Source organism: Cicer arietinum, chromosome 2 (assembly GCF_000331145.2).
Source record: "Cicer arietinum cultivar CDC Frontier isolate Library 1 chromosome 2, Cicar.CDCFrontier_v2.0, whole genome shotgun sequence".
Classification (NCBI taxonomy): Eukaryota; Viridiplantae; Streptophyta; class Magnoliopsida; order Fabales; family Fabaceae; genus Cicer; species Cicer arietinum.
In genome coordinates, this window is record NC_021161.2 from 18,345,064 (window position 1) to 18,357,111 (window position 12,048).

At 29.0% G+C, this 12,048-nt stretch overlaps 1 protein-coding gene across 1 annotated transcript; it reads right to left on the bottom strand.

Moving 5' to 3' along the window:
* Positions 1-8,032: 8,032 nt before the first annotated feature.
* Positions 8,033-9,264, bottom strand: LOC101498719 (ethylene-responsive transcription factor ERF014-like). Its single transcript, XM_073365042.1, has one exon. The coding sequence runs from the start codon at positions 9,057-9,059 to the stop codon at positions 8,301-8,303; it is 759 nt and encodes a 252-aa protein (XP_073221143.1). The 5' UTR covers positions 9,060-9,264; the 3' UTR covers positions 8,033-8,300.
* Positions 9,265-12,048: the final 2,784 nt, after the last annotated feature.

Consider the following 12,048-nt stretch of genomic DNA (forward strand, 5'->3'; position numbering starts at 1 on the left):
GGGGGGGCAATAGAGGCAATAGAGTTCCACCCACAATATCATATCGATGAATGAATGAAGCAAATCGACCACCTCGTCAACATCGTCGTAGACGTGATTTTAGGTATCATGACCTTAGCGAGGATGTTCAGGAGTCTGAACATGATGTTTAAGAGGATGTTCATGAGCCTGAACATATGGATTACAAGGAATTTGAGCAGCAGTACATCGAAGAGCAGGTTCAATAGCCCTGATTCATCAAAGAACCATTGGTGACATCCATGTTGACACAATATAAACACCATGTGGCTCGTAGGATATGAACACCATTCGTGCTATCACATATCAAAACAAAATGAAATACGTTCAACAACTTTATACAATCAGGATGCACCCAAAATATGTCTCTTAGAACATCTGAATCCTCTCGTCTTCTTATTCAATGCACATAATTTTAATTTTGTATTAACTTTAAGAGATGGTGCACTTTTGTGTACGAACCTCTCAAATATGATCGATAAGTACTCCTTGCTTTATATATTTGAGTGGAAATTGTGAGATTCTCTTTACTTATCTCTTTCAAAGCATACAAAATGAATCTTCGTGCAAACTTATACTTTGTCATGTCACTAACAAATTTTCTCTCCTCTTCATTTAAACGCCCCAAATATAAATGGTTGAATAAAGTATCCACTAAATTGTGATTGTGTGTTCCACAACGAACACTAATTTTCCATTATTCACCAATACTCAATGGATAATTTTCCTTGTGAGAACAAGTTACTATTGATTTTGATTTATATTTTCCACCTCTTTTGCATCCCAAAATTTATCTTTTCTTCCTCTCTTTTCGGTACCTATATCAGATCGAATGGTAACAATTATTATTCGATTTTTTCTTCCAATTGTTTTTGCCCATTAGAATACAACTTTTCGAGAGAAAAATATCTACAAAATATATTTCAAATAAAACATCAATATATGTCTATATATTAAAAACCAAAACTTATAAAATCAATTATTGATTACCTGACTAGTTGTGAATTTATTTGTAGAATCTATAGTCGGTATTATAGTAGGAACTTCACCCTTAACTCTACTCATATCTGATTTAAAAAAAATACACTAAATTTAATTAATACTTATATTATAAATACAATATTTAAAATAAAAAATTTAACTATTTTTAAAAAATTATATTACATTTCTAAACTTTCAGCAAATTTGAAAATTTCAAAATGTAATCCTTATTTGGAAAATTTTGATTTCTAAAACCTTTGAAATTTTACTCATTTTGAAACTTTCAAAAGTTTCGAAAAATCTGAAAATTTTCTATTTCGAATTTTTCTGATTGCTCGAAAGTTTTGAAATTCTAAAAATGTTCCATTTTGAAATTTTCAATTTCCTGAAAAGTTTTAAATATTCAAATATCACTTACTTTTTTATTTCGAAGATTTAGAAAGATTCGAATTTACGGTGATTTCTCTAAATGTTCGAAAGAGGGAGTAAAAAATGAGAGGTAAAAAAATTTGAGGGTTTTATAGATGGTTAAAAGGGCAAAATTATATATTCATATGGGTTGGGGGTGGCAAAAATAAGGGGGGTTCGTGGTAGAAAACTCAAAATATTTTTGTGAACTGAGAAACTTAAATCATGTTTATGAAAACACATAAAAAATCTAGACATGACAATTGAATCCAAACCACCAAAAAACTGGTTTTAATGGATGCGGGTGAGGATATTCCCTGTTTTTAAAGTTACGGGCGGGTCCGGGTGCGGGTTTCGTCAAATTCACGCCGCACCTGCACCCACCAGACATAAATGCAACTACTTAAATACCTTTATATCTCTTAAAATAGTAACAAAACCCTAATTTTGTCCATCTTCCTTATTCTTTTATGTTTTCGTTGCTGCCACTGTCCACCTCCACTCTCACTTTTTCTATCCCGGTCGTCCTCTCTCCTCTCTGTGCGCCGTCTTCGTCGTCCTCCTCGCATTGTCTCTATTCTTCGTCGACCATCCTCCTCCGCGCGTCGTCTTCGTCCTCTTCCGTGCACTGTTTGTGATTCTAACTTATATTTTTATTAATTTAACCGATTACATTCTTAAGCATTGTCAACCGATGCCATCTCACAACCTTGCCTTTCTGTAACAAAAGAAAAACAACCTTGTCTTTCATTCTTGTTTTCCATGATAAACTATGTTCGTTGTACGGGACATCATCGCCCTTCAATCTCATTTTGTTATTTATTTTCTCTCTATTTGAAAATCAACTGCATCTATTTATATGAATGTCTTACAATCCACCATAGATTATTTATTGTGAAATATACTTTAACAAGAAACTTTATTTCCTATACTTCCTATATTCTTGATTTATAAAATGATATTAGGCCATTTTGATAATCTAATAATTTATTTGATTTCTTTCCTTTTTTTGGCAGAAAGTATGTTTAATTTCAATTATCATTGTTTATTAATTTGTCACTTACAAAATATTATGATTAAATCTGATTAATTTGTTAGTGCTAAATCTGTTTTTAGAAATTAAAATAATATAAATATAGTTCTTTTGGTTTATATTTTTGATTTATAATAAATTTGGTTTATTATGATTCTTGATTAATTTTGATTAATTTTTATTGATTTTGGTTTATAATAATAATGTTTTTCTTGATTAAACTTGTTTGTGATTCTTAAGTTATTATACTATTCAAAAAGCTAAATCTTTATTCTATTCTTAATTTATTATACTATTCTTGAGGTGATGGATGAATACTTTAAATCTTATTTTATTTATACTATTCATAAAGTTATCTATGAATTCATGAATTTAATTTGCTTTTATGTGCAACTTTACATAATATATAAATGGAAATTGATAGCACATCTCAACCACTACCATGTCAACTTACTTTAAAAGAAAGTTCACATCTACCAACTATGAATGAAAGTTGTAATCCATCAGTTAATGTTTCCACACCGAATGAAATTGTGCAAACACCTCATGATGAAACAAATGATAATATGACAAATGAAATAACCGAAGATCGTTCCAATAGACTTAAAAGTATTGTATGAGATCATTTTACAAATGTCACACTTGCACGGACATATGAAAATATGTTCTCCACGTTTGGCTACCATGGGACATAATAAAGAACAAACATTTCTTATAACTAAGGTCTTGCAAGGTAAAAAGGAGTTGAGGACTGAAATTTATGATGCTGAAAATGCTAGGAAAGAGCTTGAACATGCAATTATTTTGCATTAATATCCACTTTGAATAGTGGAACATATTGATTTTAGGAGATACTAAGCCTCTCTCTAACCATTGCTTCAAGTTCCTTGTAGAAATACTATATTAAAAAAAGATATTCAAAGTGTATGAAGTTGAGAAACTATCCCACAAAGAGTGGCCATTACTTCTAACATGTGGATTGCGAGCAATAAAAAAAAGGGTATAAGGCTGTCACTTATTACATTGATGAAAATTAGGATTTACAAAGTCAAATTTTGAGGTAATTAAAATTTTGTCTAATACTAGTTTGATTGAATATTATTTACATTAGTCATTGAATGTGAATCTTATTATGTTAGGTTTATTTATGTTCTCGCCCGTCATACAAGTGAAAGACTTTGTAATGCATTGGTTGAATGTTTGATGGATTAGAATGTTGATACAAAATTGTCCACTATACTTTAGATAATTGTAGCACTAATGATGCAATGATTGAAAAAATTAAAGATAAGTTGCAATTGGATACATTGTTAAAGGATGAGGTCTTACTTCACATGCGTTGTTGCTCGCATATACTTAATTTGATAGTAAAAGATGAGTTATAAGTTGTGAAAGATGGAGTGGAGAGGATTCGAGATAGTGTTGCATATTTTACTGCAACATCTAAAAGGAAGGAAAAGTTTAAGGAGACTGCCAAACAATTATGAATCTCTTGCACCAAGAATTTGATTTTGGATTATCCGACTAGATGAAATTCAACTTACAAGATGCTTGATGTTGCCATTTTTTACGAAGATGTATTTAGTCGATTAATATAACGTGAATCCCAATACACTTATTTGCCTACAAGTTTGCATTGGAAATTTGCAAAAGATATTTGTGGAAAATTGAAATTGCTCAATTCTATCACTGAAGTGTTTTCTGGCACTAAATGTCCAACTTCTAATCAATATTTTCCTAAGATTTGTATGATCAAAATTGCAATAAATGATTGGATTAAATCCTCTGATGCATTGATAAAAACAATGGCAGATAATATGTTAGGAAAATTTGAAAAATATTGGAATGTGGTTCATGAAATAATGGGGTTGTTGTTGTTTTGGATCCTAGGTACAAATTAGAGTTGCTTGAATATTATTATGTTAAGTTGTATGAGAAAGATGCTAATGACAAAGTTAAGTTGATCCGACAGTTGTGTTATAATTTGCTTTATGAATATCAATTGAAAATGAATAATGGTTCTAGTAGTGATTCTCAAATGTTGGGGCCACATTAGTAATGTTGAGGATGATGGTTTAGAAGACTATGGTTTGTATGTCAGGAAAAAAAAAGCTAGAATTTCATTTTTCAAAATAGAGTTGGATGTTTATTTAGAGGAGGAAGTCTTGCCAATAAGTTCTGATTTTGATATTTTGTTGTGGTGGAAGTTGAATGGTGTTAAGTATCCAACACTTCAAGCCGTTGCAAAGAATGTATTGACAATTCCTGTTTCTACTGTAGCTTTTGAATCTGCATTCATTACCAAAAAGAATGTATTGACAATTCCTGTTTCTACTGTAGCTTTTGAATCTGCATTCATTACCAACTGACATATCTTAGGAAATTTAATCAAATTTTGAGATATCATACTTTATTATTTTGATTATTGGAATTTTAGAACTTAGGTTAAATGCTACTATTTAATCAAATTATTAATTTTTGATACTATGAATAAATAAATTTCAATTTTTGGAGTGTCGGGCGGGGAAACCCATCCCTGTTGGATGTGGGGTGGATGTTAAAAAATCACCTTCGATGAGTGCGGATGCGGAGACGTTATTGGAGTGGCGGGTGCAGGGTTGATAATACTTAAAACTGTCTCCAACCCACCCTGTTGGTTGCCATCCCTTCTGAAAAGCGACAAATTCAATCAAAGTTTACTAGGTGTAATTTTGAACCGGTAAACTTAGTGATAGTTTACAGGGTGTAGTTTTGAACCAGTAAACTTGGTGATAGTTTACCGGTGCAGGAAAATGACTGAATTAGCATATGGGCTGATGTTTACCGATGTTTAATTTTTTTTACTCACTAATTTTGTCTTTTTTTTTTCTCTCTATATTTTAGTGCTTGGTGGATGCAGAGGACAAGATGGTAAGAGGAAAAATTAACATTTTTATGGTTTGTTGGAGGTATAGCGATAAAGGTAAGGGTATAGAACTACGTGCTTAGGTCAAGTGTTCATACTTATTACTAAACCAAGTTACTGTATTTAAGTAAACTAATGTGGGCTGAGGGAAAGAAAATCAATGTTGTGGGCTTTATGGTTGCCGACAAGCTTTGTTTGTACCCCTGAAATTACTATGGAACACTTTTGCATCCTATAATTTGTGATTTGGCTTTAGTGGTACGAGGCCACGTCCACGTGCAAACAAATGAAAATAAGACACAAAAATGGCACCAAGTTAAGCTTGGTTTCCTTGATTGAGATCTACCACTCTAATTGATTAATTAATCAAAACTTCACTAATTAAATTACTCCTATGTCTTAATAAGGCCAAACCTAGTTCATTATTAAACCATGCTGAATGTTGGATCTTAATCTACCTCCCACTGCCTTTCTTTTTGTTGGCATATCATTATGTATTATTATTTGCTACAATCATTATCCTAATAATTATAATTATGTGAAAAATTAATGAATTAAGTCACATGAAAATCCATAAATTATTGATTCGGTTTTTTTTTATGCATAGATTCTTTTGGTTCTATAACAAAACTCATACACACCAAATATATATATTAGCTATCGAACTTGAACCTAATATATATGTCTCGAAAACCTTTTTGTCTTTTTGGTAAACATGTCATTAATAAAAATGCTACTCAAATAGCAATGACAAATACCAATAATGGCTGTTTAGCATAAATCGAAACATATTCTCACCAAATATAAATAAAATGTGATTAATAATTAATATCAGCTATCCAAATTAAGGGTAACCAATTTGCAGACAATACCTTAATTTGTTGGGCATAATTGCATTAAGCAAGGAAATGAAATCAATTGTTAATATCAAACTAAATCACAATATTATTAATTATTACCAAATTATATTTCAAATCTCTAATTGGTCTGACGATTAGAACTCACATGCTGTGTCTCAAAATGAAATGTTTAAATTGTCATTTAGTTATATCATTTCATGTGCATAAAATTGATAAACAGTTGAATTTAATTATTGTAGTATAGGAACATATAATCCTAAGTAGGCCCCAAGAATGTACATGCACATAAACACAAGTCCACTATTTGTATAGTATAGTCAAAGAAATTGGGTCGATTGATACTGTGGCCCAATGAACAAGTAATACCAAAAAGCAAAAGCTTTAATCCTCTGCACATTTTTAGTACTGATGAAGCATATAACTCATGGAGTGTGCACCTTATTGAGACTAGAAGCAATGTAAGAAGAACAAGCTAGAATGGGGCACATAACTTCCCCCATTCCATAACTAGGGTGGGCCATCATATTTTGAATGTGATGTGCGAATCAAAATATTTGATTTTGTCTTGTAAAAATAAATTAGTTCTATTGTAACTATTTAAATATCAATTTATTTTCATATCGATGTTTTCTTAAAATTGATTTTAATAAAAATCAAAACGAAATTATTTAATCTGACATAATAAATTGCAAATAAAATTTTAAATAACTAAAATTTGAAAAAAAAAAGAAAACTTTGAATAGATACAATGGAACAATTATATTAAAAAGTAATATTATTCTATATGACGTTTATGTATTAAAAAAAATCAGTTAATAACAATCGTTTTTAGGGTCACTGCTGTCCATAACAAGACATGTCATGTGTGCAAATTTTTATATCTTGAATCGAACCTATTGTTGGTTAAGCTAGCCACATGATCATGTTCAAAAGTAGTCCAAAAGGAATCAAAGTTTTTTCTTTCCTTTTAGTTGTATAAATAAATAAATAATACAATTTTACATATAGTGTGTTTTGAACGCGTCTTTAGCATTGCTTGCACCAAAAGTCATAACAGAAAAATAATTTATATCATTCTGTAGCTAGATACATTTGCTAGTAGGTAAATCCAAAAAATGTTGGCCCTATTGAAGAAAAATAAACTCTCAGAAATTATCAAATTAACAAACATGGTATCTATGAATAAAAACATGGTATATGTGATATCTTATAATCTTAGTGACTTGGTCTTAATCAACTTAGTTTCACAAATGGTTAAGCTCTATAAATAAATAAAACAAATTTAAAAACTTAATTAATTTCAATCTCCTAACCAAACCCAAAACAGTAGGATTGATTGAGAAGCATATTAAGAAGAAAAAAATACTATTGATCTCCAAAATATTAATTCAGTGGTTATGGTTAAGAGAAAATAGAAAGAATATTACAAAAAAAAGTCCAAAATTTTATCTTTGTTAATGACAAATTTTAATTCCTTAACAAATTAACCACTAACATTTAAAGAGAAAAAAATAAACCTTATTGATAAATAGGTTATCAAAATTCCAATTTTTCACATTATAGAAAGGAGACATAATTTATAAATCTAAGTTTTACAAGCATATAATACCAAACTTAAAACATTGAAACAAGGAAAGCCCATTTGTTCTTTAGGCAAACAGAGTAAATAGGCCGACAAAAGACACACTTTTCAACGGTTCAAGTTTCCACAATCTGACACCTTGACATGTAATAAAGGGTTTCCTAGATCCTCTTATTAATTAGCAAAAGATTAATATTATTGTAACAAAATCTCAAAAAAAAAATCAATGAAAGGAATTCTTGCTATTTGTAAAACATAAGGAAAACTATTTAATTATAAAATAGAAATAACAAGCTTTTGCATCAACAATACATATATATGTAGAAATTCACCAAAGAGAGACCAAAAATTGTCTTTTCTCTTTATGAATATCTTCTAGAGTATACATAAATTTTAATTCTGTCATAGTCAGTAATAATAACTTCAAGAAGTAACACTATAGGCAAACAAATATGAATTTATAATTAAGAAGAAAAAAAAAATATGGTTTTGGTTTGGCTTGAATATTTTCTCTTAGTAGAAGCTCCACAAACTAATGTCACCTTCTTCATACCAATCATCAAGAAGCACTTGAGTTGAATCAATATCAAACAAAGCCTCACTTAGTAGCATATGATCATTAACATGTTTTGGTGATTGTAAACCATCAAATCCATACCAAGAATCCATCATAGCCATTGATTCATTTGCTTGATGATCACAACTAGTGTAGGCCCCAAAAGATGAAAAAAGTGAAACATCATCATTATCATGAATTTGATCAGAATTTGGAGAAGATGTTGACATTGATGGAGATGAAACCAATGAAGATGAAGTTGTTGTTGTTGAAACAGGATTAGAAGAAGGTGGGGTGTTAATAGCAATATCATTAATATTATTAGCAGCTGCAGCAGCAGCAGCTACTCTTTGGATTGATTTAGGTGACATAACAACATTATTATTGTTGTTGTTTTGTTGAGGAATGAAATTATGTGAAGAATTTTTGTTTAAAGGGAAATTAAAATTTGCTGAAGAACCTTTAAGGCATAAAAGTGCAGCATCATAGGCTCTAGCTGCAGCTTCAGCAGTTGAATATGAACCTAACCATATTCTTGTTTTTTGATTTGGTGCTCTAATTTCTGATACCCAAGAACCCCAACTCCTCATTCTCACTCCTTTGTACTTTTTCTTCTTCTCATTTGATGCTGAAATTTCTGATGAAGATATAGATAAAGGTTGGTTTTGCATTGGCTTTGATTTTTCTTTGTTGATTTTCTTCTCTGCTTTAACCATGATATGTAAAGATGCAAAGATGCTTCTTTTTATGTGTTGAAGGGGTTTGTTTCTCTTTTAATGTGAGTGTGACTTTTTTGGTTTTCTTTGTTGGTGTTTTCAAAGTGTGAGAGTGAATGATGATGCAAATTGGTACTGAATGTAGGGAAGTAAAGATGCTCTATTTATAGATAGAGACTTTCATTTCATTCATGTAGCAAACAAAAATCTCATATAGTCAAGATATGAGATTTTTGCCAGATGGTTTTAGTTCATTTGGAATTAATTTAGTAGACTATTAAAATCTTAAAATGACATCTTTGTCCTTTATCCTAGTGAAGCTTCCTTCACCATAACTATTATATTATAAAAAAGTGTTTGGTTTTTATATATATATTTTGAGAGAAAAAATAATAATAATGTGATAGGAAGATATATATAAAGATAAAACGAGATGTTTGAATGTGTTATTATTGTATATTATATTTTTTAATGTTTATAAAAATTTAGAGTGTTCGTATATAATAGTTGTATAATATATTCTCTGATGTTTATAAAGTGATTATTAAATTTTTGTGACTTTTTTTTTAATTGTATTTAAAATTTTATCTTTTAGTACATTTAATTAAATAATTTATTTTCTAAATATTTATAGTTACATATAAAAAGATGCTAAATTTTGGTAAATATTTATTTTCTTTCAATTTTCTTTTTTGTTTAAATTATTTAATTTATAATTTTATTTTTCTTTATTCATTGAATCTTTAACAAATCTTCATATTTTTTGCAATTAATTATTTTTTAATAAATTTAAGATTAATTTGCTTATAATTGAGAACAAATGGAGTAGGATATAAAAATAATTATTGATAGATGATCATATATTTTTTTTATAATTTAAAAAAAATAAATAATTTGATAGATGTAATATATTGATAATATGATAAAATAAATTAAAAATAATAAAGTGTTAATGTAATGCAATTTGACTCAATCATTTAGACACGCAATTAATGAAGGCACAATGAATATTAGAACTTTCCTTATCAACTAGATTGAATTAAAAAGTTTTTGACATTTTCCCTTATTTTAGTGGTAGTTTCCATCTAGTCAAAACAAAGAGGGTAATTAAAAAGTCAAATATATTTAACTATTATTTATAACAATAGAACCAGTAAATTAGAAGTACATTTAAAAAAATTTGTATATTTAGATATAATATTGTAGAAATTAATTTTTTGAAGTAGTTAAATTTTGTTTAATGAGTTAGCTTCTCGTAATATATATACTATTACATACTTTTCTCTCATATTGGACTCCCGATCACATAATTTCATTTTTTAAATACTTTTAAATTAATATAAGTTCTATTTTCTAATAACTATTGTATTAATGAGACAAGTGTTCAAGAATGACCTTTAAAGAATGCTCATATTCATTTATTAGATCAAGAAATTTATAGCACTTAACCAAAAATATTTAGCAAGTACTTTTTTTTTTTCTCACTATCTCATTTATAAAAATAGTTAGTTTTAAATTAATGATTCTTTCCATTTTTATTCCATTTTTATTGTTACATTAGTTTTTTTTTCTTCGGCTGTTTTCTCTAATTATAATATTACATGCATCAATTTCAATTCATTATGTGCTACTTTAATAATAATGGTCAATACAATAATAGTTAATAAGGATAATTTAGTAATAATATTATTTTTACTCTTTCATTTATACATACTTTATTATAAGAAATGGGTTGGTGTATTTTTTTTCGAACTCGAGACATGGTATCCAGTCTAACAATTTCGATATTTGTCAATTGAGCTAGATCTTACATATTAATTTGATGTATTTTTAAGTCTTTAGTATACGAAAAAAAACTCATTTTAAGGTGTATTAAGTGTTAGAATTTTTTTTTATACACCCTTAGTTTGCGTATATACCCCTTATTTTATTTTATATAGGATATAGTTCCTATGTTCCAAATTATAAAATGGTAGTTTACTCAAAGAGAAATTGTTATTGAAAGTAGAAAGTCTACTTTTTGAAAACGATAAACTCAATAAATTTTATAAGGGTATTTTTGGAACACCATAATTAAATAGATTTAAAGTTGCTCTTTTACGCTTATAATTTAGAGAGAGAAAATGAGTATTTTTTATTTATAATTTGGGAGGGAGTATGTGTAGGAGTCCATCGAGAACCTTAAGACAATAGGTATATGAGTCACTACTCATATATAACTAACATTTACCACATTCATATATAGTCTACGTGGGACTTAATTATTTACAATTGAATCCAACAATCTATTCGCCAAGTGTGAGCTCCTACATCCTATATACTTGCACTACCGTATTACCAACGGGATCCGCCTTCTGACTATACCGCTAGAAAGAGTTTTGATATAAATATCCTATATAACAAGAAATACAAGAAAGGGGGATTGAATTGTGTTTTATTTTAAAGTGGATTTAACAAGAAGTGACGAAAACAAAATTAAATAAAAGTAAAACAGAACGACACAACTGATTTTTTCTAGTTCATTACCAACACGGTAGCTACATTCAATACCTTCAATATGACCTGAACGATTTAATCTACTAACTAAATTACACTTCCACTAAACACCAACTAGTCAAATTGATGGTGTTCAAATACTCCCAATCTTAAAGTATAGTACACTCAAGTTGTTGAGAGATGCAACCACTATTGGGCTAGGTTAAAAAAGAGCAGGTTTAAGGGTTTTCTAAATAAATATCACAAGAGAGTGTTTACAATGTTTTACTCTCAGAAAATATTTCTCAACATGTAGATAAGACAAAAGATTAAGAGCAAAAGTGTAGAGACGATTGTATTGTGCTTATTGTGGTATGTTGTTGCCTGTACTTTTCAATAAGGGTTGCACAACCTTTTTTAAAGATTTTTAAGGTTTTTGGTCGTTGTCATGATAACAGGAAATCAATATGTATTATGAAGTTTCATATCAAATCTTTTTATATTGATTTGTCAT